At 37.1% G+C, this 27,234-nt stretch overlaps 1 protein-coding gene across 2 annotated transcripts; it reads right to left on the reverse strand.

Annotated features, from left to right (window-relative positions):
- Positions 1-1,504: 1,504 nt before the first annotated feature.
- On the reverse strand, positions 1,505-27,234 carry dync2i1 (dynein 2 intermediate chain 1). 2 transcript variants are annotated; one of them, XM_062957570.1, is made up of 25 exons: positions 27,081-27,234; positions 24,654-24,707; positions 23,104-23,518; positions 22,324-22,376; positions 20,927-21,253; positions 19,476-19,543; positions 18,228-18,288; positions 17,479-17,559; positions 17,279-17,344; positions 16,448-16,694; positions 15,139-15,241; positions 14,019-14,148; positions 12,323-12,434; positions 12,041-12,126; positions 11,293-11,422; positions 10,227-10,399; positions 9,277-9,439; positions 8,271-8,384; positions 7,537-7,598; positions 6,612-6,663; positions 6,244-6,304; positions 5,577-5,673; positions 5,188-5,319; positions 2,405-2,628; positions 1,505-2,013 (listed from the first exon to the last, which is right to left on the reverse strand). In XM_062957570.1, the coding sequence occupies exons 1-25, from the start codon at positions 27,093-27,095 to the stop codon at positions 1,842-1,844; spliced, it is 3,198 nt and encodes a 1,065-aa protein (XP_062813640.1). In that variant the 5' UTR covers positions 27,096-27,234; the 3' UTR covers positions 1,505-1,841. The 2 variants fall into 2 exon arrangements, with proteins under 2 accessions (XP_062813640.1, XP_008110500.1); XM_008112293.2 differs by having other exon boundaries at positions 17,479-17,562; positions 27,081-27,233.

Genomic DNA, 27,234 nt, shown 5'->3' on the forward strand with positions numbered 1-27,234 from the left:
TTACCGACAATCAGAATTCATACACAAAACCTTTTGCCTTAATCCTTTTGTCAGCCTTCAAGGTGTCACAAAACGTTTGGTATCATTGCCGTAATACACTAGCAGAGGTATGATTCTGCAGGTTTCTCTTTGTGCATTAGGGTTTTTTATCCTGTCATACTCCAAATAAATTAAATAAACTATAATTATCATGTCTTAAAATCCCTACATCTCATTCTGTGCTTCTGCTCAGTATATTTCTTTTCCTTTGAGCACTATAAACCAGTACAGTGAAGGCCTTACCATTCTGAAGTTTGGAGGAATATTCTCAGGGAAAATGTTTCACAGCAAGGTAATTCTAGTGAGATGATTGACATTGTGTTCTCTATTCTTTGCTGTCACTGTAGTCATTCCTCTTAAGTGTTTTATATGTGATGGAGAAGTTTTTGGAAGTCAACATTCCCCAAAATGACTGCTTGTTCTACCCCATCCCCACTATGTATCTCAGAATATAACATAGACTTTGCATTTTATACTGTCATGGACAGTGTTCTGTTTGGTCTGACTTAGCTTCTGTTGGGTCAGGCCTCCAGCAGAGCAGGACTCTTCCCAGGTTTCCAGCAAGCTTGGGAAGGATTAGATAGCCTTTGGAACATGGAAGGGCCCACAGTATCCAGTGAGTAACTGTGAAGGCTTGCTAAAACAGGTGACATCTGAGAACTTGTGATAAAAGGGCCTGGAAAAGAATATTTTGTCAGAGCAGATTAACTTCAGATCTTTGTCCTGGACCTCTGTTCTGCTGCCCCTTGATCAGATTTCTGGATTCTGCCCTTGGTTCCTGCAATCTTATTTTGGACCCTGAAAATCCTGAATTTCTGGCTCTGACTTCTGGACTGACTTCCAGTTTGTATTCCTGATTATTTGGCTTTACTTCTGAACTCTTAACTTCGGTTTGTACCCCTAGATTCTTGGTCTTTATGAACCCTGATAATTGAACTTTCAACATCCAACTCTTTGAAGGTAATCTTGGCTATTGTTTGTTTTGGTCCCGGATCTTGCTCTGTAGTACTCAGCTTGTTTTCATTAAAGGGTCTTTTGTCCTTGGCGGTGTTCATCTTACTCCATTTGAGTGTAATAATTCTATTATTTCAGCCAAACCTTGAAAGACTTTAGTTTTCTTTATAAGTGAAATATGGTCCCGGCTTACGTTGCTTTTGTTTAATTAAACCACAGCCTTGATATTGGGACTCAGCACATACTTTCATACACATCACCTCCTGCAGACCCAAAAAAGGGATCTCTAATAGAGACAGAGCTACAGATCATCCTACTCTAAAAAAAACTACAGACCAAATTGCCAGCAGATTAGTCACTGGTAGAAGTGAAATTGCTACAAATATGAATAATTCAAAAGCACAGAAAAAACAGCATTTCCTAGATCTTCTGGTGTTATAAAAATATGTATTGTAAACATTTAAAAAATCAAATGTTTTTCTTATATAACATTTAAAAACAAGTACTCAAGTTTTTATGGGAGCATATTCTCAGGAATTTATTCCAAAATATAAAGATTTCTGTAGGGTATGTAAATACATTTTTGAACTAAATATAAACATACTGTACATCATCCTTTGATGGTATGATTTCATATATATTTGTTCGGTTTTGTGTCTGAAAAAATATTTGCTATGTCAAATACTGTGCTGATTATTAAATATATATACATATGTTATTTACAAAAAATGAATTAAAATATAAAATATCATCTAACAAGTGATGCCAGGTTAAAATCCAAATATTAATAAATACATCCAAAATTAGTGTCATATTTGTGTATTCAGAGAAAGGCATTTGTTTGGATTTTACAAGGCTTGCTGCAATCGTAAGTTTAATTTCTCAGATTCCTCTGGTTGAGGCAGCGCCCATTTCTTCTTTACATACTTAATGTCAATTGTTCCAGATTCTTTGGCCAGTGCAATCCCGAGGAGACCACTAGGTTTTTCAGGCTCACCCAGAACAGCCATAGTTATAACCCTGCGAAGGGAAAAGTGTTTTGGTTTAATAAAGGGATAGAAAGAAGAGAACACTAGAAATAACAAGCTTCATTCTATCAGTCAGGCTGGGATCAATCTCCCTTTGACTTGTTCTAGAATGCCCTCCTGAAAAGACTCCAAACCACAAATGCATTCTAGAAAAGCCTCAAAAGTGCTTGGTTTGTCTGAGGAAGAGGTGAAATAGCAAGGGAGTCCTGAAGAAAATGTGGAATGTCATTTTTGGTCCCACTATGGTGATGATCTGTATCATTGTATTAAAACACATTAAGGAAATAGAAGGCTGGCCAGAGTTTTTTAAAAGCTGAAATTTAGCAACTTTCACATATGTCAATTCTGTAAGTTTCAACTGAAGATGTGTGTTATAGACTTACTTATCTGACCAGATAGGCTGCTTTGCTACCGGTGACAAGTCATTTTCCAGCAGGTCCCAAATGTAAACAACTGATGTTGCATCCAAAACAAAAAACACAGCTGGCCTAGTCAGGGCCCATTGGAGGGCAATGATTGGGTGTCCCGAGGTGCTGTTGTTCCACTGCATGAGTGGAAGCTCAGAAGTCATTTGGTGTAATCTTATACTCCCATCTGAACACCCCACCTGAAAACATAATGAAACAAGATGCCATTATAAAAAGAATTGCAACCCGAAACAGTTAATCAACACAAGTAATTCTTGAACTGATTAAAACATTAAACAAATACTTCTAAAGGGGACACACATCACTTGCAACATGTAACAACTACCCAGATGGTTTCCAAAGTACACGTGCATCCTACAATGTTCTCCCTTCTGTCTGCCACTGCCTTACTACCTGTATCACCTGGCAATAAAAAAACACAAGATTGGCACTGTTTTGGAATATGGCTGAAATATGCATTGGTGGTTTGCACTTTTGCAGTTGTTAATGTATTTGCTGTTCTTTCACATTCCTGCATGGTAGTGGGTTGGACTGGAAGGCCCTTGTGGTTTCTTCTAATTCTATCATTCTATGATTCTACAGCAGGCATGGGCAAACTCCCCCCACCAGGTGTTTTGGACTTCAACTCCCACAATTCCTAACAGCTGATAGGACCAAAGTTTGTCTATCATCATCATCATCATCATCATCATCATTTAATTACTTATTAATCGCCCTCCATCCACAATGCTCTAGGCGATTTACAAGATAAAATTGTAAAGGATAAAAATACATACATACAAATATTAACAAAATTAACATAGATTAAAAGCTCTAGTAAAGATCCAGGTCTTGAGTGCTAGGGTAAAAGACCCTAACTCACGCATGGCTCTCATATAGGGTGGCAAGGCATTCCATAAGGCAGGGGCAGAAGTAGAAAAAGCTCTGAGTCTGGTCCTTTCCAAGTGCACTTCTCTAGGACCCGGTACATAAAGTAAGTCTCGTTGGGATGGTCGTTGCGACCTCCAATGATGAGAGAAGGAGAGACGGTCCCTAAGGTACGATGGGCCCTGGCCGTAAAGAGTTTTAAAGGTCAGAACTAGCATCCTATATATGCTAGTCTATATAGTCTATGCCTGTTCTACATCAGGACTTCTGTGTCTTTCTCACTTCTGTAGTTGAGTGAAGAATTAAAAGACAATACTAGGAATCTTGTTCCAAAATATCTCCTAGTTATTGGGTTGCTATGAGTTTTCCAGGCTGTATGGCCATGTTCCAGAAGCATTCTTGACATTTCCTGACATTTCACCTGCATCTAAGGCATGCATTCTCAGAGGTAATGAGGTATGTGGGAAACTAATCAAGTGGGGTTTCTATATCTGTGGAATGTTCAGGGTGGGAGAAAGAACTCTTGTCTGTTTGAGGCGGGTGTGAATATTTCAGTTGGCCACCTTGATTCGCATTGAATAGCCTTTCGGCTTCAAGGTCTGGCTGCTTACTGCCAGGGGAATCCTTTGTTGGGAGGTGTTAGCTGGCCCTGATTGATTATCCTAGTTAATTAATCAGTTTAACATCTGCCAATACCAAAATTTGAAAAATTCAGTCTCTAACAAAACAATAAAATCGTGGGTCACACATTCAGTGATTTTGAGGTTACAGAACTTCCAGGACTGGCTACTAAACTACATCAGCTTGTGTAAGCCGCCCTGAGTCCCCTCGGGGAGAAGGGCGGGGTAGAAATATTGGAAATAAATAAATAATAAATAAATAAATCAGCTTATCTCTCACAGAGTATGTGTGCGTGAACACAAAACTCAAAACCCCACTTCCAGATACTTCTAGCTATAATATGCATTCTTGGTAATTTCAACCAATACTGGTTGGGAGTGATAGCTAATACTCCAGAAGACCTGAGCAGAATCCAAAACAATCTTAACAGATTAGAGAAATGGGCCGAAACTAACAAAATGAAGTTCAACAGGGACAAATGCAAGGTACTCCACTTAGGCAGAAAAAATGAAATGCAAAGATATAGAATGGGGGACGCCTGGCTCGACAGCAATATGTGTGAAAAAGATCTTGGAATCCTCATGGACAACAAGTTAAACAGGAGCCTACAATGTGATGCAGCAGCAAAAAAGCTAATGGGATTTTGGCCTGCATAAATAGGGGTATAGTGTCTAGATCCAGGGAAGTCATGCTCCCCCTCTATTCTGCCTTGATCAAACCACACCTGGAATACTGTGTCCAATTCTAGGCACTGCAATTGAAGGGAGATGTTGACAAGCTGGAAAGCGTCCAGAGGAGGGCGACTAAAATGATCAAGGGTCTGGAGAACAAGCCCTATGAGGAGCGGCTTAAAGAGCTGGGCATGTTTAACCTGCAAAAGAGAAGGCTGAGAGGAGACATGATGAGGGCCATGTATAAATATGTGAGGGGAAGTCATAGGGAGAAAGCTTGTTTTCTGCTGCCCTGGAGGCTAGGACATGGAACAATTGCTTCAAACTGCAGGAAAGAAGATTCCACCTGAACATTAGGAAGAACTTCCTAATTATGAAAGCTGTTTGGCACTGGAACTCTTTGCCCTGTAGTGTGGTTGAGGCTCCTTCTTTGGAGGCTTTTAAGCAGAGGCTGGATGGCCATCTGTCGGGGGTGCTTTGAATGTCATCTTCCTGCTTCTTGGCAGGGGGTTGGACTGGATGGCCCATGAGGTCTCTACCAACTCTATGATTCTAATAATTGTATTAGGGCACCCATACCAAAAATATTGGCTTTCCAAATGGGGAGAAGTCAATTGCGTTGACTCTGCTTGACCTTGGTCCCCCCTGCTGAGGTTTGAACCACTTGGGAGGTACTTTTAATTCATGCCTTGTACCATGACTCACGACGGCCTGTGATTTAAAGAAAGAAGAAGAAGAGAAAGACAAATAAGAAAAGATCTCTTATCTAAGATGTATTGAACAAAACTGAAGAATATTTTATAGAGAACTACTGGTTTTATTCAGATTCTAAAAAGCCGAAATGTGTAATAGATACCTCTATGTGCATACTTTCAGAGATGTTACCATTTGAAAAAAAAAACCACGGTTCTTCATATTTAAGAAAGAAAAGGAGGCAAAAGAGGAATTAAAGCTGCAATAATACTCACAATGTCTGTTCCAACAACAAAGTGATTGGGATTTGAAGGCAGAAATTTAATGTTCAGTGTTTGGGGTACCCCCATGAACATATCTTTTGGAGAAAGGCTGGAAAAATGTAAAAGACATAAGTGAATATAAACAAGTGAAATTTATAGCATGATGCAATAGCATAGCATATTCCAGCCACTTAATAATCCTATTTCCTTATTCAGTTTTTTGCTTAGCAGTTATTCAGCATTCTGGACACTGAATGTCGACTGAATCCTCAGTGAGTGATAAAGAATGTAGATTTTTTTTTCTGTTAAAGTCTCCCTTTGGAAATGCTGAAAAAGAGAATGCCACTTTAAAAAAATTTCAGTGGTACACTGTTGGTGCTCTCCTGGCTGCACTTACTATTGCAGGAATCAACTTGTTTTCTTCTAAGCAATTTGTTAATTCAGTAACAATAATGGAGAATTTGGCCTGCTCTCCAGGTTGTATTGAGAAAAAGGAAATATATTCAGGTTTTTACATGCATTGGGCACATATACAACATAAGCAGATTTCTTTGGTAGGATAAATGCAGGCTTTGGTCAAGGGAACACTTATCAACAGTACTAACACAGCAAAGAACACTAAACATGCAGATACAAGCAGCAGTATATATGAATATACAAAGCAAAAGATCATTTTTACCTGCAATTCAGCTGCACAGTAGAGCTATGGACCAACTTAATTTTCCCCCCAGGAATTAAGCCTAGAATAAATAAAACTGGATTGCAATGACTGCTACTACCAGCTTAGCAAAGTAAATGCCAAATGGTCAGCACAATTATAAGTGAATGTCACATTCTAGGTAGATATCAAAGAGAAGAGTATACTATATAAATGACTAGAGTGTACAGAATTGTTATCTCAATATTATTGTTTTAATATTTCACTGAAGTATTACGTACAATGGCACAACGGATTGTCCGAATTTTTTTTGCTTTTCTCTCAAAAACATGTTTCTCTCTTTTTCATTAAATGAACAGTAGGGTCTATAATTAATTAGTTTCACCCACCTAAATCACTTTGTGAGCCAGCCAAATCCCCCTTTTGAAGTTCAACCACTACCTAGAAAATGGTACAAATTAATAACAAAAGCAACATAATTGCAAATAAACTGTAAACTCTATTTGTATTAAATCTTTTCAGGCCTTCTCAGGAGGGCCTTCCCTACATTGCAATTTGTCACAATCAAAGTCTGTATTATGCTGGTTGTAATTCCTTTATTGCTGCCTTTCCAAAGAATGTTTACATTGCAAACATTCCCCCTGTGCTGCCCCAATGTCCTTAAGCTAGTTTTTCTTTCCCATTGTACTGCATTTTTGCCTGCCTGTTGTCTCAGTAAACATTTCTGAAAGCACTTCTTTTTATTAGACGTCTAATAATGACTGTTCAGAATGGATTATTTTTTCTTGAAAATCCAGATTTTAAAGTAGGATAAGACAAAATTAAGCCCTGGGGTCTGTATCCTGTAGTGTAATTCCACTACTGCAAAAGATGCTGCACTCATGGGATACCTACAGTTCTGGTTTACACACAGTTTCCAGTTCTGCAGTGAGTATTGTGCTTGGGGCCACAAAAACAAATGTGTTACTTTTAACACAACTGGGAAAAATCCAACATAGTACTGTTTAACTCAACTAACTATTACATTGAGTTTTGGCGAAAGATTGCTACTGTTTTCAATGGTACAAAACAAAAAGTGCTCATTATACTAATCGACTGCTCTTATAATTGAAATGTATGTTCTAATTAGTAGAAAGGAGAATGTTTCCCAAGTGATCAAACTTTTAGTTTGAACCTTTATTTAAAGCCCAGAGTGGTTCATTTAGCAATAAAATGATACACACCATCCAAAACAAACCAGTGTTTTGAAAATACTGTGCACCAATCAATGAGTAAAATGGGTTATAGTTTGAGAAATAAAAAGCTCATACTCACCCACAGAGTGAGAGTCCCATTTTCATCCATTGAGGCAATCTGAAAAGAAAGCCCTAACATTTCTGTAGGAGAAAAGGGTAGTTCAGTAATTATGTATCTGAACAAATTCTGGTGTGTATTCTTAATTAATTTTATTCTTTAAAATTAACCTACATAAGACAGATTAGACTCATCGATTGTCTAAGGCAATTATCCAAAATGGCAAGAATATTCACTTATTTATTTACTTCATTTTTTTACCCCACCTTTCTCAACCCTGGAGGGGACTCAAGGCGGCTTATTGTATTTTTAAATATATTTATTGCTTGTCCAGCAATCAAAGTCCAGAAGCCAATTCACAAAAGGAAACCATATACAATCTTATATATTTACAAACGAGAATATGTAACCATGAAACAGCAGTAGTTATCAGGCTGGTCTCTTCAAAAATGCCACAGAATTAAAAAAAAATGACTGAAATATCTAAAACCAGGAGCAAACAAAAAGGCATGACTAGTTTCGCTAAAAATATTTGATTCTATACGAAAGATATAAGATTCAATGCCAGCACCTTCATACTGATCGCAAAACCTCTCATCTGAAACCACAGAGAACCTGTCAGAGTCAACAACACTAAGCTAGATGGAGGAATGGTCTGACATGGTGTGAGGTAGATATCTAGGTCCTGACTTAAAGGAAGGGTTACAGCCTATATATAAAGATCATTCATTGATTTTGGAAAATAGTTTGCATACCTTCTCGACATGAGAGATAAGAAAGCCCAGAATTCTGCTCTTTGAAGACAGATGTTGAGACAGGTTCAATTGTCAGCACGGGACATGTATGGTTTATTGGGGCAAATACTCCATCTATAAGCCAAAACAGTTCACAGTCACCTACTCAACCTCAATCATTTTATTCAGGATTATGGTAAATGTTAATTTTTCAAAAGCTGCATTTTAAATATGTTCTCTGATCAGTTTGAGACATGTTTCCATGAATGCTCAAGTTAAGCAACACAGAAGCCAAAGACAGAAGTCATTTTGACCCGAAGGCAAAAAGTCCCTAAAACTCACCTCCTTATTCCTAGCAGTAAAAATATAGCAATTTAAATAACAAATAGTTTGTTAATGTTGTATGTCATTAGTAGTCTGCTGCTAGGGTTGACTACCTCACTATGCTCAATGGTAAAGCTGGTCTGGATAACAAGAAAAGTTCACTATACGTGTATCAACAGTCTTTTAAATAGAAGGTATTATATCTAATCAATTTCAAACGGTGTGGATCCTCAATAACAGGTTCTAAGAACAAAATATAATGTTTCATCCAAAGAATGTCATTCATCATAACAAAGGTCTGGATACAGAGAAGAGAGAGCTTCCTCTTTTGACAATAGTATTTAAGGGTGTTGTTAAAATTAGATTCTGAAACGCAAAACATAAAAGTCTTGGCAAATTTCTGCTAAAAATTAATTTTAATATCCACTATTAAGATGTACTAATTTTTACTGCATTCAAGAGTAAACTTCCATATAAGCCAGTTTTGGGTTGATAGCCTTATTGAACTTTATTGCAGTAAACTTTAGTTACACAGGTTTATCCGGAAATTCAGCCTTTACTGCACAATAAGCAGAGCACATCCTTTTCAGTGCAATGACAAAAAGAATGGAAATGGAAATGAATATTTACAATTAAAATCTAGCGTTCTCCAATCTAGTTATAACAGAGAGGTGATTAAATTAAGCAAGTCATGCCAACTAACCAGTAGAAAATGTAGGAGATCGAAATGTCCAATTTGTTTCATTGACTTTCATGGAGAAGTGCATTCTGGAGTCTTCTCTGAGGTCCCACACCAGCACTGAACCATCAACTGTCCCAGCAAACACTAAAATAGCTTTACTGGGGCTAAAGCAGCAGCATGTTACCTAAATGGTAGGAAAATTATGTCAGAATCATAAACATGGAAACCATAATGTTGCAAATTTTTTTTTACTGAGACTCATAAATCCCTTCCCACATCAAAGCTATTCTTTTTTTCCTAGAAGTTGTAATCACACTACATGTATTAATTGGCTTACCTAGTGTCACAACGTTTGTATTATCATTAACGGTTTTTGAACCACTAGTTTTAATAACAATATTGCCACTGTCAATATTTGTTTAATTTAATTTTCCTTTGACTTTTGATTTTGGTAGCCTGACAAATAGTTCTATGTTTTTTTAACTTGTTAGGGAATGCTGATGAGATAGGTTGACCTGCTCTCTCCTTTTCTCTCTATTTTGCTCTTGGTATGTGCTCTGTAAGGCTGTTCATTTTGCCTGTTTGCCATAGCCACACACTTGACCATGGTAAATTTGGCTAGAGTTGAATCTTGCTCTTTTGTAACTGTAGCTTTACCCTATCATATATTGTAGATAAAATGCTGCAGCATGACGGCTGAAAGGCAGTATTGCTTCAGCCCTAATTTACCAACTTCTCAATACTAGTGCTGCTCAAAGAGCTCTAGCTAGATGGAAGAGAAAACTAGTGGTAGAAAAAGGAGCTTCATTGTCAGAGGCCTCGTTAATTGACATATGACCTGTATTCTGAATTGTTAACTTGATTCTCTCTCCCATACATCTTTCAGATCTTATATCAGGTTCTCTATCAATTCTGGCCAAAACTATACATAGTTTATCATGGTCCCCAAGAGTAAACAAATTAAAATATACCTGTGATTCATAGAATAATAATTTCTGAGGACTGGAAGGCTGCCAGACATTCCACACACAAATGATGTATTTTCTGTCCAGTAGCAAGCCACTTGACTTTTCAGGTAGCCCATGAACGGAAAGCAGAGCCTGCCTCTGAGCCTGAGAGATATGCAAGTGTGATATTTTTCGACCTAAGACAAACATAGGTTTTTTAAAAAAACAAATAAAATGCACAAAGGCCAAAGACATAGAGCCATTCTCTGACAGAGTCACCCAAAGCTTCACTTTCAACTTAAGAAGATAAGGGAGGAGTGCTATGTTTTTGATTGGGGAAAAAGGAGGAATGAGCACTCCCAGATCCCCTCTGTTGATTTGAGTGGTAATTTCCCTGGCTAGAGCAAAGGACAGAGTTATTCTGAAGGACTTTCAATAATACTTGAAAAGGGACTCAACAAAAGAGAAAAAGTACACTACGAAGAAAGTTATATTTCTATTCAGTGCTTCACAACAAACTATTTATTTATTTACTGTATTTATACCCCGCCCTTCTCACCCCGAAGGGGACTCAGAGTGGCTAGAACAAAATTGACAGTGCATTCAGATAAGTTCTGTGCATGCAGAAAACTGTGTTTGGCATCTAAAGTAGGGTGTAAACTGAGATGGAGTGGAGAAAATATATGCTAAATAGCAGAAAAAATACTGAAGGGTCTATAGATCATGGTTTAAGCAGCAGCCTCACCATCATTTTCTGAGTCTGCAACCTATGTAAAACAGTGTCCCAATACTATTCCATTGAAGAGGCCTAAAATACCAGGGGTGATTTTTATCAGGATTCACTAAAAGGGCTAGACAAATTAGTTCTGCCAATACAATTTTATATTTTGTGCTAAAAATTAAGATTTTTCAGTCTCCAGTGAAGGAACAGCAGCTGGAGTAGATAATTATGCTCAGGTCCTACTTATGGATTTCCCATCGACATCCCATTGGCCAGTCGAAAAAACAGAATCTTGAACTAAACAGGCCTTTGATCTGAGTCAATATAATTCTTCGTATGTTCTTATAATTGAGAAGAAATATTACTTACCATTTAGGAAAGACAGATCAGTATTTAACTGAAAACATCTATCAGAAATAGACAGACTGGAGGGCCGTGATCTTAGATTTCGTCTGGGTTGTATCGCTACTTGATCTTCCTCAAGGAGAACTTCAATCACCTTTTGAACATGCCATTTAAAGAAACGCAAAAAGATATTCCTTTGTCACCCTGCAGTGTTAATAAGTTATCTTTTCAAAATGTGTACTTGAGCATTGCACTTTCATAGGCCAATACAGAGACTATGATAGCGAGAAAGCTTTATTCATTGTGAGTTGCTTTGCGTTTTTAAAAACTGTGGATGGATTATTACTCATTCCTACTTAATTAAGAAAAACTGAAGCAGGGAAAAGACACAAAACACATAAATACAATTCTCTCAAATTATAATTCAAATATCCAAATAATATAGGAATTTCAAAACAATGCACTAGACTAAGACTTAGAATTAGAGTAGATACATTAGGATAAAAAAAATTGGAAGGGATCATAAGGGTCAAAAGTTCTTCTTAATGTTTCTTTTGAATCTCTTTTTTGTAAGTTGAATCCACTGATTTGTGTTCTAATCTCTAGAGTTACAGAAAAAAGCTTATTCCATCTGCACCAAGTACAGTGGTGGTGTTGAAACTTATGACTATCCCAGACCAGCTTTAGATGGAGTCCAGACACAACCTTTTTTTTATTATGATCATTTATTAGTGCTATTATATCATTAATAAATAGCTTTAAAACAGTATACCTGACAAGCCGACCGCAGAAAACTTGCCAATCTCTGGGAATCAATTTTTGGTGTAAGAGCAGAAACATCTCTAGTGCTTTTTGGACCTGATATGAAATACAAAATCACATGTAAAAAATAAAGTAACGCAAAACATTTCTCAGAAAGCTTAATGGAATGTTTGGATGTTTATGCTTTGTGCTGTTAAAATTATGGAAGATTTAGTAATTAAGTAATGATGAAACAGGGTCAGGTTAAACTTAATTACAATTGCTTGATTTACAGTAGATCAATGCTAATTACCTCCACACACAAGGGCAGTCTCTCCAGGATGCTGTGTCCACTTTTCTTGAGTCTCTATTTCCTCAGTCTGAACATCTCTGTCCAAATTATCTTCATTCCACTGACAATAGGCCTAAAAGAGAAGAATGAAGTTATTAGCTCGAATTTCAGGTCAGCTACGAACATTTACAATTAATCACTTGGTGTGTATGCGTGTGTGTATAATCTCCACACAACGTTCAATGCATTACTATTATCTTAATTCAATGTTTTTTAAAAAAATCTTTTTGAATTCATATTTGTTTGGAATTAAGGTGAGTCACTCACAAATGTCCTGATCCCATAGAACCCTCAGCTCTATAAAATCCCAGATGCCTTGATTACAATTTTGTTTCATGCTTGGACTAAAAAGGGTATTTTGTTGACTGTTATGTTTTATCTAAGGATGCTAAATGGAATCTGCTCATTAATAATGGATAATATCATCCAACCATTCTAGACTCAATAAACTCAGTCAGGGCATAAACTATTACTGTTACTATTATTATCTTCATCATCCTTAAAACTGATTAAAATGTATTAAAAGCAAAAATCACAGCACCTCCTGACTTGAGCTTTAAAATCTTCTCCTTTAAATGCCTGCCTGAATAAAAAGATTTTAGCCTGCCACTGGAAGTATAGCAGGGAGAGTGCCATTCTGGCTTCCCTGGGAAGAAGAGCGTTCCAGGATCGAGGGGCAGCCACTGAGAAGGCCTGGTTTCTTGTTCCCACCAACCATGCTTGAGATGGATATGGGATTGAGAGAAAAGCCTCTCCTGAAGATCTCAGGGTCCAGGCAGGTTCATACAAGGAGACGCAGTCAGCCAAATAGCCTGGACCTGAGCCATCTAGGGCTTTAAAGGTCATAACCAGCACTTTGAATTGTATCCGGAAACAGACTGGCAGCCAGTTGAGCTGCTGCAACAGGGGGGTTGTCCGCTCCCTGTAGCTAGCCCCAGTTTGCAACCTGGCTGATGATCTTTGGGCCAGCTGAAGTTTCCGAGCACTCTTCAGAGGCAGCCCCACGTAGAGCGCATTACAGTAATCTAGACAGGATGTAACTAAGGCATGTACTACCATGGCTTCTCAAGGAATGGGCACAGATGGCATACAGGTTTTAATTGCGCAAAGGGCTTCCTGGCCACCGCAGATTCCTAGGCCTCCAGGTTCTATGCTAAGTCCAAGAGGACCCCCAAAGTGCAGACTTGTTTTTAGGTGTCATTCACTCATACATACATGTTAGTGATCCAAACAATTTTAACGAGAGGCGCAGGGTAGGGACTGCTATAAAACAGTTCAGTGATGCATATCTAATCCAGTTCCATAAATAGGGAATTAAATTGTGTTTTCTTGTTCTTTTCCTTGTAAAGCACCATATACAGTGATGGTGCTATATAAATAAACAATAATGATGAATACTGAAGTATGATTAATAGAATTCTAGTAAATCCTTCCAGCATCTAATTTTATCAAGATAATATTCATGTGAACAATCTTATGGTAGCTTTTGAGCTGAGTTAAAAAAATGCTAGTGCTATTTTCTTTCGCCCACAAGATGCACCATACTCCAGCCATATTAACAGGAAGACAGCCTTGAGGCATTGCAGGCTTGAATAATTAACTGAATAAGACAAAAAGACATCCTAAGAAATGTAATGAATTGTAAGTTGCTCTATACCTGCTTTGTATTTATTTTTCCAAAGTTCCGGATATACATGTCATATTCATTTACTGGAGGCAAATCCAGCAAGCAGACGCTGACTGAAAAGTCCAGGTCAATAAGTCGAAGGAGTTCAGCACTACGTTTCCTTGAAAACATGTAACAGGAAAACAAAATGGTCAGTAAGCTCAAATTACAGAGTCATATAACTGGTCTAGAACTACTTGTACTATGAAAAGCATGTATGTTCAGTGCCAAGGCATACGAACAAAAAGTAGAGTTTTTTAAATGTTATTGATAATGGTATGCTTTATATCAGGAGAAAGATATTAAAGTAAATTCTGGATGACAAATATTATTTTCTAGGTACTGACATATACATTGTGCGTCCTGTTACATATCTTGCAAATGGAACCATGTGGTTTTGCCACAAAGAACTTGCTCAACAAGAAACAAAAACTCCCTGACAGGTGCAAAAATGCTTGCATTTTCAAGCATGTTTGTCACATTCACACTTTAACTTTTTAGGTAGATTTAAAACATCTTAGATTTCAAAAGCTATGTGTAAATTTACTTGAAGCATATGTTAAATATTTATAATTGCAGGCTATATTAATTATTCCTGAAATAAAATTGTAGTATTTTTTGTTGATACACTACTTTCAGGAAGGAAATTTTACACAGTAATTTGCAAACCTGGCCATATATTTATCTGATAAAACTAAAATTAAAAGGGGCACAATTTTTTCACTTCTCAGTAAGACTCTGTGATAGATCAATATTGAACAGATCTCTTCCTAAACTCAAGGATCTATTAATTTCTAAGGGGAAATACAGCTTTGTCTTTTACACAAAACTAAGAAAAGGACGTAGCAAAATACAGATACATAATTTCTGTTTTTATAAACTGGCATTTGACAGAATTATATCACCTGAGTCTCAGAACCATGCAAACATGTCTCTATTTCTATCCCTACTGAATGTGATGTATTCAAATAATTTAGACTTTATACACATTAATTGCACACTCAATTGTTTTATTCCACATTGTTAGACAAACAACTTGTTACACAACAAAAATGTATTAAAATGCTACTTGTAACAGTTTCATGATGTGGTTTATTTTAATATCACCTACTTCTGTTGACTGGCAATTTTTCTGTTATTTTGCCGCTGTTTAGCTGTTTGAAAATCCATGAACTTTCCAGACTTAGCCATATGAGCAGATGAATCTGGTCTTTCTGTAAAAAAAAGGTATGATAATGAAATTTTAAACAATAGGTGGATAAATCTGACCCACATAAATTAATATGAAAGCAAGTAAGATTACAGGCTGTGGACCAATTCAATTTTGTAAAATCACACTGTAAATTTGAATCTTTGCCAAAATAAAAGCTCCCTCCCCATAGAAACACCATATGCAAGGGGGGGGGGGGGGAATTCAGCCTAGCATCCACTATATACTAATTTTCCACATGTATGAGTTATTTTTATGCATGGAGGCATTCAATTATATGACTTCCATTTTTATTACAAAATGCAATGGTGCTAAAACAGATAAAATGCAAATGTGTCTTGAGAAAGAGAAAGAGAGAAATAGTGGGATATAAATAATCATCGTCGTCATCATGCTGATTTGGTCCACTCACAGAATGTAAAGTTAGAAGAAGTAGGGGACACAACAGTGATGGCACAGAGATGACGACTGCTTTTGAAATGACAGAAAAGCAAAGAAGTATAACTATAACTGGACTTCCTAGATTCCTGCAAATCTGACCACCGGACCGATGTTATTGAGACCAACTTGGCATTAACTGCAAATGTATTTACTTTTTTATATTTAAACTAGGATATACTAAGAGGGTTGTCCTCTGAATCCCCTGCCTAATGTAGGATTCCTTATGGCCACGGTTTACAACAATCAATAAAAAAGGCTGATACTTACCATGAATTATCATTCTAGAAAGGATGAAGGAGCAATCCACAACCCTTGGGTTAATCCTTTAGCTAATCAATCAAGGCAGAAGATCAATATTCTAAACTATTTCATCTCTTCTCTCCCTCCTTCAATTTTTTTAATTTGCCAGTCTTGTCAACTGGTTGAGAAATGTCTTGCTTTGGGATAAGACTGCTGATAAAGAATTCAACCTATTCTCAGGCAGAATAGTATTCTGAATTAATTATGCTTTCATCATCTGCTATGCTCTCATTTCACTTCATTTGCGAAGATATGTTTGGCAGTGATGTTGCCTTTATGCTCCCACACATTCTAGTGTTTAATTTTGCTTGCAAACCTCAACATTTACAGCCTAACTAAACCTTACCTCCTGCATGACAAGTTAATCAAATGGTTGTGGGTTGCTCCTTTAGCCTTCCTGAGAATGGCTTTGCAAGTAAATTGGGTTGCTCTCATAATTTCTAACCAAAACTAGTGCCTGGTCACATACCGATTTCTGGTTTCTTTTCAGGTTCTTTTGAGTGAAATTCTTTCTTTCTCTGCTTGGGTAGCAAGGTCTCAATCTTTTCATTTTCAGCATGAATTGCTTTTTGAATTTCTTCAATTTCTGAGTTCTTGGCAATAGGCATTTTTTTAACTTTTTGTTCTGTTTCTCTTTCTTCCTTTTCCTGTTCCTGATTATCTTCCTCTTCCTCATCATCTTCCTCATCTACATCATCAAAATCATCTTCATAATCCTTCAAAAAGAAACAGAGCTTTTACAAGGCAACAGATCACTCCAATAGACCTCAGATCTTCTGACCATTTGCAGAACTTTAAAATAAAGATCACTCATTTTTATTACTAAGAAAGGCATCTCATAAATACTAAAATAGTATTGTACAAGTAGCATTTCTATAGTTTGTTTAAGGAAACAACATCCTCTTATAGCATCTTCACCTGAACAATACCCTCAAGTGAAAGCTTATATTAAGAAAACAGCTTTCTCTGAGGACTAGAGTCAAGGAGCCATAAAAAGAACAAAGACAAGTGGGTCTCTGAGAAAGGACCATAGGACATTGGTCCCAAGTTCAGTCCTGAACAAAGAGATTTCCTGTTTGTCAGTGTGAATAATACTGAGTCAGAACACATTCTTCTTCATTCTTCCAGTTTCTCTAAACTTGTTTTTGTTTGTATCATGGCAGAGAGCTGTGAGCACTGTATCTCAAATGTACAAAACACATTAATGACCAATATCCTATCAATTAAAATTCCCCTGTCATCATCTCTGTATTTATTTTTATCTCTCAAGTCTTGTAAAAAAGCATGGGCTTGCACCCACCTCAAAATCATCTTCATAGTTTGTTGAAGAATCATAATCTGGATAGGAAGTACGTTTCTTCAGTTCCTGGTAAGAAAGGGAAACATGGAATTAAATCATGACATAATTGTACAGCTAACAATGTTAACTGAAAGCATTCCTCAAGAGAGATCTGGAACATCTATACACTTCAGAAAATACTGTAATGACATAACTCTTACATTTTCTTCTTCTTGCTCTTCTTCAGATGCTTGCCTTTTGTGACTTGGTCCCATGGCTGATGGGCCATCAGCTTTGTGGTGCTGCTAACGTATCAATATACAAAACAACTAATATGAGAAAAGCATTGGAATTGACAATTCAACCAAACTAAGTGAATTGAACTTAATAAAAATCTAACAAATAAATATAAAATCCCATTGAAATTAAAAATTAAGTGTGCATATCTTAAAAGTAGTAGTTTAAAGGGTGTCCAAATGGTACTTTGAAATTGTTGTGATAAATATAGTCCTTCATTCTATTGGTTTAAAATTTAATGGAAACTAAGTTTTTCTTTCCACCACCAATATTAAGAAAACAATATTAAGTTAGCAGAGGATAGGTATATAAATTATATAACTGTCTAGCAAACACAGATACTGTGGATAATCAATATTCTTTCTTTGGATACACGTTAGTTTTGCTCATATACAGTACTTTTTATTTATGCCTGGCATCACTTTAACTGCCATAGCTCAATGCTATGGAATCATAGAACTTGTGGTTGAGTGAAGCACCAGCACTATTTGGCAGACATATTTAAAAACTTTGTAAAATACAACTCTACTGCATTGAGCGATAGCAGTTAAAATGATGTAAAACTGCATTATTTCTACAGTGTAGATGCATATTTAGTTCTGTTTCTTCTTCGCTGTATTACTAATTTCCAGAATATTCTAGTCTTCAAAAAAGCCAAATACAACCATCTTACATCTTGTTTTATGTCCTCTCTTTCACTCGTGCCATGTTTCTTTACTTTTTCTTTTGTACTCCTTTAAAAGGAAAAGAATTATATTGCATTAAAAGCTCAGCCAGCAAGATAATTGTTACAGAAAAAGGGGATCACAAAGGTGCATCACATCTTTGCTAAGAAACTGCAGGAGAGGATAAGGATTTGTGATTTCTGTTTCATATTTCTCACTTTATGCTGTAACATATGATATGCAGTCTGTGGATCTCAATTTTTAGATATCTATGAACTGTATGGGTTTTTTTTTGTCAAAACAGGTCTGAATCATTTCTGATTGCAAACACCTTGCTCCTTTGTAATTTCCTTCTCATAAACAGGTAAGTCACTTTTTCATGGTAGAACGTTTCTAAGGAACAACAATGCACTGCAATCTTCCAATTGTATTTCCCTACTTAGAACTTTTGAGTGCCATTTTAAAAGGTCTTTTTAAATATACCTTTTTCAACAATCTCAAGCTTATGAAGACTAATTCCTTTACACCTTTGCAAACAATAAAATGGGCTTACTCCTAGTGACAGAAACACCATCACTTCACTGAATAATTTATTACAGAGAACCATGTTTTCATGAGCACAGAAATACAAAAACCTATTTGAGGCTATTAGAGATCTGCCACTTGGTCTTATCCTAAGAAGAGAGCTAGGAAAGTGAAAACTGGGAAAAGAATAAAAAGCACCTTCACCTAATCCTGTAGCACACACCCATTGGTTTGAAACAGGCCCTTTTAAGAAATAAAGCAACGTGAAAAGGAAGCCATACTGTTGTCACACTGGCCTCGAGAGGCTGAGAGGCAACATGAATCATCAAAATGGTTACATAAAAAAAACAGATGCTGATGCCTAAGAATAGATTCATCCCTCCCAAAGCATTACAGGACCAGTCTAAAAATATGATTGTGCTTCCAAAATACTGTGTGTTGTATTTAAATATTTTCTCAGACATTTTATCTTTGGATTATTAATTAATTAATTAATATTTGAAGTCATTCAAATCCTATGTGGCTTTTATTACTAGAAAAGAACATGTAAGAAATATGTGTAGGTACCTTCTTAAGAATATATTTTAGAAACAAAGAAAACCGGACACAGATAAAATGCAAAATGCAGTCCTACATGCATTTATTCAAAAGTCTGTTCCACCAGCCTATAGGGTTTATTAGTCTGCATGAGATTACAGCCAAATTTTCTCAAATATGTGAATAGAGCACACCTCTCATGTCGATGGTCTGAATCACCTTCATGCCTTGAGCTTCTATGGTGACTTCTGTGTTCACTGTGCTGCAAAGGAAATAAAAAAATGTAAGGACTTGCAGCATTTAAACACTATGAAGGATTTTCCAGGGTGACATGTGATTTCAAAAATTCCCATTATTATAGATTGTCTCATTCAAGAAAAAAGCATGCAATGACGGAAAAACCGCCTATGTTGGCTAGAGAGAATTTTGGAGATTATGCCAGCCAACCACATTTTGGTGCCTTAAATGTTTGCCCTGTTTGGGGGATATTGAAGCTACTGATTTCAAAAATTGCACCAGTTTCCCCCATCCGCTCTAGTTTTTGAAATACAGGTCATATGCCATATATCAGTCACCATCTGTTCACCCATAGAAAGTCATGATAACGATATCTAAGAAATTAGAGCTGATGCGGTCTATCCAAAGCAATTTTCTGAATCAAGTGCCCACAAAAAGCCCAGGAACAGGCCTAAAAACCTAGAGAACAAGATTTTTTCCCCCTTGGGCGGTTATTAAATCACTGCTTGTTGGTTGTAATCACAGAATTCTTATGACATGTTCTCTTCCGCCTTTTTTTCCAAATCAGTTTAAAATGTCTAAACAATTATTTCCAAAGAAGTACATTACAGTCCACATGTATACAAATTTAAATAATGTTTATGTAGTTTGTCTCTGTCTGTCAAATAATGGCCTGAATCTATTATTAAGTGATCAAAGTAACAGAAATTATGGCAGCGTTGGTTTGCTACATTAAGTTTCCATTAATTCAATTCACTAATGGGTCTGTGTTCTGGACAGCCAGCATAATGCAGTGGTTTGAGAGTTGGGACTATAGGGCCGGAGACCAAGGTTCAAACCCTGCTCAGTTATGGAAACTCACTAGATGACCATGGGCAAGTCATACTCTCTCTGATTCAGAAAAAGGCAAAGATAAAGAGCCTGAGGCATATGTCTGTAGCCAAGTCATGGAACATATATGATTCAGCCTAAATAAAAAAAAACTTGAGTTTTAAAAAATATATCTATGGCCTATTTGTAGCATCAAACCACAATTAAGAACTACAAAAGTGTGATTACTGCAACAAAATAGAACAGCATTACTTCAAAAACAAAAGGTGTCCTAATCCACACACAAATTTTACTGAAATATTCCTATGAATTAGTTCATACTGCTGTCCCAAAATCTAACAAAAAAGATTGGATATAAATGTGACCAATACAGAATGAGAAAATAATCTGTTTTTATATATACTTTTGTTGATCAGTATATTAACGTTTGTTTAATTGTCTTAATTTTACTTTGCATGTTTTATTTTAATCCAGTTTCTTGAAATATTATTTACCATGTCAAAAACCTGTCCTTTATAGCACATCCTTTCTCATACAAATGTTAGAATTGCTGATTGAAAATCTATTTAAAACAAACCTTGTGGTGATCTCTCCTTTTTTCTTCACTTTCCTCTTTTTGTTGACTTTCACCAGTCTCCCTATGATGTCTCCCACTATGATGCGATCGCTCTTTATGTCTCCTTGACATATGGCCTTCTTCCCCATCTCTGAGAGATGTAAAGGTCTTTAATTTCAAGTGCTTTTCTTTTTCTTCAACAGCTACAAATTCCTGCTCTTTCTTCTCTTTATGCCTTTGTCTTCTTTCCTTATCTGCGTCTTGCTCTTTGTGCAGTCTGTGCCTATGTTCCTTTTCTTCATGTCTGTTTGCTGAATCCTCACCAACACTGTTCTTCCTCTCCCCATTCTGGAAGCAGCAAGGAGGATTAATAGTTCAAAACATTGTAGTAGACCAGACAAGACAGAAATACATTGGGTGTGTTGGCACCTAGCAAGCCAGGGATCTGTGACTCTTGGAGAAGCAAAATAAACCAACAGGGTTCATTCTGCAATGAGTTTAATGTATCATCTGCCTGTCAGAAGCTTTCTTTCTCTTAGTCCAGTTTGCTCTTGGCTTCTCTGATTCACTGGGGAAGAACAAAGAAGAAAAAGAAACGTGCCCCGCATCCGACAGATCTTTGGCTGCAGAGCCAACCGATAACTGACAGCAATTGAGCAGAATGTACCAGTACACTAATTTGTGAGGAACATCTAGCTTCTCATATTATATTAACACACTTACCATGCTTGAAACAGACTACTAGGCCTGTTGAAGTCAATGGTACTTCTCTTAGTCAAGACTATAATTCTAAATCCGAATCGAAGTCATTAATTTGAGAATTCTAGAGCTCAGATGCAAGACCTGTAAAGAAATGTTGCAGCATGGAGTGCTTCGGGTTTTCCCTCTAACACATTGGACAGAATACCTCATTCTATTTCCATGCATGTCACCATTTTACTTTTCATCAGTGAGTCAGTTATTATTCAGTTTCCACTATATATATTCAGCCCGCAAGGCATTTCCTTAATTATTTTTTAAAGGCTTTCTGATACTTTGTAAACTTGGGTCTCTTCTTCTGTGGATGGTGCTGTTGTGGCCACATAAACAGTCATACTTACAGAATGAGCTTGCTGCTAGTATGCCTTTAATATATCTAATCCTGCTTAAAACTACTGACCTGAATAATCCTCTGTTTTAGTAAATGCAGGCTGACTTTGGATCACTACTGTAAATATTGCTCATGAAAAGAACATGTGTTTGTTTATTTTTTACATGGAGACTAGAATCCAAGACTTCTTAAAGCTCTTGCACTAATGGAGTGGAGTTTTTGCCTCTTTAAACAGCTGATACATCACCAAATACTTAAAAGCCATTTGCTACAGAAATACTGGAATTAGTACTTTTGGAACACAGCTTGCTTTTGTCCCTTTTCTTACCTTTCTCTCTGTATGTCTCCTCTCCCTTTCATCACCTTTTAGTTTTGGGTGATCTAAAAATAAGGACACTTATAAGACTGCAAATGCATTTCAACCTTTTCCATACCATAGAATTTAAACACACTGTACTCAACATACCCCCAAAATGTTTCACATTTCTTACTATAATTGCAAAATATTTTAAATTAATTGACATATTTCTTCTGTATTAAACTTGTTATACCACTCTGAGACAAGACATTTCCAGAAGCATAAAGTGAGCATACATCCCACTTAATTTTCCCTGACTAGTTCATTTTTAAGGTTTCCCATGCTATCCCCAAACTGACACTTCAAGGGTCAGTTTGATCATTGCTCACAGACATAAGTATACTCCATACACGATGGAAAATGGCAGTGCAACATTTCCCATGCAGCACTGATCCAAGAATAATGGAGACAGAATACATTTGATGAAGCAGACCAAGTTTACATAGGCTTGTGTTACAAACCTCTCTTTCTATTAGTCTTAAAAGATCCTTTTGATCCAGACTAACAAAATTATGTCTTTGAATACCTATTTTGAAGTATTTTCAGTCTCATTAATCCAGCTATCTTGCTAAAACTGGTTAGTTCTACAAAGCACGCAACGTAAAGAATAACTGTGGTCCAGAAGAGCCCAAAATAAAGGGCTCAACCTTCCTGCATATGCAAACATTACTGGCTTGCGTTTATTTTCATCATTAGCTACAACTATCAGGAAGGTTATTTCAAAATAAATATAGCAATAAATTGAAATACCTGTATGATCCTTGCTCCCTCTTCTTCTATGATGTTCTTTACTCCTTTCCCCATAAGCTTTCACGACATTTTCCAAAAGTGCCAGCTCCTCTTTCTTATGCTTTCTCTCTTTCTCTTTACCACTGTGCCTCTCTCCACTTTTTCCCATGACTTCTTTTGTATATCTTTCATGAGTCACTGGAATTTTCAATCTCTCTTGCTCTCCAGTATAATCTTTTTCTCTAACTTTCTCTCTTTTTTCATCCCGGTGCCTTTCACTTGATTTAAATCTCATTTTCTCTTTCAGTGCTACTCTCTCTTTGTCTTGGTCCTTCTGCAAACCCTCTTTGTAGTCATCAGCATCATGTCTGTCTCCATCTCGTGCTTTCCTCTGTCGATGCCTCCTGTCTTCAGACTGACTATCTGATCGAGATGTCTGAAAAGAGAAGTTAACATTGTTATTATACTATTTTTGTTCAGTGAAGTCTCTGGCGCATTATGTACATAGAGCTTTATATGCCACAATGAATGAAGGATTTTGAAACTTCTTTATAACTTCATTTTTATTTCAAGATTGCAAACCATGAACTTCTAAATTCCCTTTCAGCATTTGGGTCCATTTTGTGGCAAAGAAGAACAAGTTCTTTATTACTGGGGCTGGCTTACCTTTTTAAACATTAGCCTGGGAGCTAGAATAATTCAAGTCCTTTTAGGAAAGCTAAGAGCTATAGAAATGCTAACATGGCAAAAAGTCAGGATTTACAGAAGAGTTGGACAACTGTGTAGGGGCTGCAGAAGAGATAATACAGCAAATGAGTCAGTCTACATGTAGATATTATAATATACAATGACTTGGTGTAAAAATAATGAGGCTTGATCAATCTTAGCTATGATCCTCATATGCAGAAAACTTCTGTTTTCTGTTGTTTGAACAAGCAAAAAAAGGGGTGGAATCCTATTGAATTACTATGATTCTTGCCAATGCAACTCAATTCATTTTTCATTGAGTCCTGATCTGGGAGAAAAGCGGGATAGAAATAAATACATATTAAGGCCTATAAGCCATCAAACTCCCATGTGGCACTCATTTCATTTTGAAGAATCTACCAGTACTAGCTGAAAAATTGATTTCGTTTTGTTTGATTAATATCCACTAGTTGGCAACAATCAGCAAACTCTTAGCAGAAGAAAAAATATGAATATTTCTTTAAATAGGATCTCAAACAAATAATGTTGAATTTCATTCTCAGATTCACTCAGATTCAGATTAATCTGGTATTCTTTGAATTATAATTGCTAGATGGGTTGGGATTCAAAGGCCCAAATTAGTCATTTTTTTTCTTTTTCAAAATAGCAAAAATATATACCCCAAGGTAAATTATTTCTAAGACAAAAGCAGTTTAAGATCTGGTACAGTATGCCCAGGGACCTGCTATTCCTATAAAGTTGTAAAAAAAATCTGTAAACTTGCAGTTAAAATCTATCTGTAAATGTTTTGGCCCATATCAAATGTATCTGGCTTCTAACTTTTCTGTAAGTAACAATGGTGATAAATGGGAAACATGTGTTACCTTAAGATGCTTCTTTAGTTCATCTGATTTCCAAGTGTCATCTTTTGTTCTTCTCTTTAAAAAAAAAAGGAAAACAAACACTCTTAATCTAGAAGCTGTTTTTAGAGCATCAGGTTATTAAAAAACTACAATGCTTACATTGGAAAAAGCACTTATCCCATAACACAGGGCTGAGGAACCTTCAGCTTGTCAGATGCTGATGCACTAAAACTGTTATCATACCACACCATTGGTGAGGCTATATAAAATTGACAGGGACTGGAGTTCAACAATGTCTGGATGGTTACTGCTTTTCTGATTCCTTCTTACAAAGGCAGCAGTATCAGGTAACATAAAATGAAAAGAAGAGAGTTGGTATTCCCAGAATTCCTGACTATTGGAGAGGCTGGATGGGACTTCTTCAACTTGAAGCCCAAAACATCCAGAGTACCAGTTTGACATCACTGCTCTAAATTAACAGTTTGCCAATATCTGGAGGTCTTTCAGCTTGGGTTGGATAAACAGTCTGACATGGTATGACAGACCCAGGATCCTGCAATACAAGGCACACATACATGGAAATATGTTGCATTGTTTCTCCAATGTGCTCCATCTTGATTAGCCCAATTCTATGGCTACTTAACCAGATATACAGTGTGCTCTTCCAAAAATGTATACTCGCTCAAGAGTTTATTGTTCTGGAAATTATCTTAACAGATTAGAGAGATGACTGGTTGAAACTAACAAAATGAAGTTCAACAGGGACAAATGCAAGATACTCCACTTAGTCAAAAAAAGAAAAGAAAAAGAAATACAAAGATACAGAATGGGGGACGCCTGGCTCAACAATAGTACATATGAAAAAGATTTTGGAGTCTTTGTGGACAACAAGTTAAACGTGAGCCAACAATATGATGTGTTGGCTAAAAAAGCCAATGCGATTTTGGCCTGCATAAATAGGCATCTAGTGTCTATATTCAGGGAAGTCATGCTACCCCTCCATTCTGCCTTGGTCAGACCACACCTAGAATATTGTGTCCAATTCTCGGCCCCGTAATTGAAGGGAGATGTTGATAAGCTGGAATGTGTCCAGAGGAGGGCAACTAAAATGATCATGGGTCTGGAGAACAAGCCCTATGAGGAGCAGCTTAAAGAGCTGGACATGTTTAGCCTTCAGAAGAGAAGGCTGAGAGGAGACATGATGAGGGCCATGGATCAAGATGTGAGGGGAAGTCATGGGGAGGAGGGAGCAGGGTTGTTTTCTGCTGCCCTGGAGATTAGGATGCGGAACAATGGCTTCAAACTACAGGAAAGGAGATTCCACCTGAATAAACATGAGGAAGAACTTCCTAACTGTGAGAGCATCTTAAAGAGTGGGGTATGTTTAGACTACAGAAGAGAAGATTGAGATTATACATCAGAGCCATATAAAAATATGTGAAAAGGTGTCATAAAGAAGAGGGAGCAGGCTTGTTTTTTGCTACCCTTGAGATTAAGGGCCCTTCCACACAGCCCTATATCCCAGAACATCAAGGCAGAAAATCCCACAATATCTGCTTTGAACTGGGTTATCTGAATCCACATTCAGATAATGTGGGATTTTCTGTCTTGATGTTCAGGGATATAGGGCTGTGTGGAAGGGCCCTCAGTCTAGGAACAATGGGTTCAAATTACAGGAAAGGAGATTCCACCTGAACATTAGAAAGAACTTCCTAACTGTAAAAGCTGTTCGACAGTGGAACTCACTGCCTCAGAGTGTGGAAAAAGCTCCTTCTTTGGAGGCTTTTAAATAGCGGCTGGATGGCCATCTGTCAAGGGTAAATTCATTATGCTTTTCTTGTATGGCAGGGGGTTGGACTAGATGGTCCATGTGGTTTCTTGCAACTCTTATTCTATGGTTCAAGCTATCTGGATGGCCTTAGACCAGGCCTGGGCCAACTTGAGCCCTCCAGTTGTTTTGGACTTTGTTCCTAACAGCTGGCGGTGGGAGTTAAAGTCCAAAACAACTGGAGGAAGGGCCCAAGTTGGCCCAGGCCTGACTTAGATATACAGTAGAGTCTCATTTATCCAACATTCTGGATTATCCAACACATTTTTGTAGTCAATGTTTTCAATGCATTGTGATATTTTGGTACTAAATTCGTAAATACAGTAATTACTACATAGCATTAATGTGAATAAACTACTTTTTCTGTCAAATTTGTTGTATAACATGATGTTTTGGTGCTTAATTTGTAAAATCATAACCTATTTTGATGTTTAATAGGCTTTTCCTTAATCCCTCCTTATTATCCAACATATTCGCTTATCCAACGTTCTGCCGGCCCGTTTATGTTGGATAAGTGAGACTCTACTGTACTTTTGAGTTATAAGCGTGGGTGTAAGAAACTAACCCCTTCCCCGGGGATATATTAGTCACACAAGCAACGCTATTGATCCTTCGCTCACCTTATCGCCTTCCATCCCGACTCGCAGTCGGCCCCAAACGCGGGCATCCCCAACGGAGCGCCTGGCTTCGCCTCAGACCAGGCCGCAGCGGGGTTTGGAAACCAAGGCAACCGCCTTGAAGCCCCACCCATCAGCGCACACGCAAAGTGAAGTC

Source organism: Anolis carolinensis, chromosome 6 (assembly GCF_035594765.1).
Source record: "Anolis carolinensis isolate JA03-04 chromosome 6, rAnoCar3.1.pri, whole genome shotgun sequence".
Taxonomy (NCBI): Eukaryota; Metazoa; Chordata; class Lepidosauria; order Squamata; family Dactyloidae; genus Anolis; species Anolis carolinensis.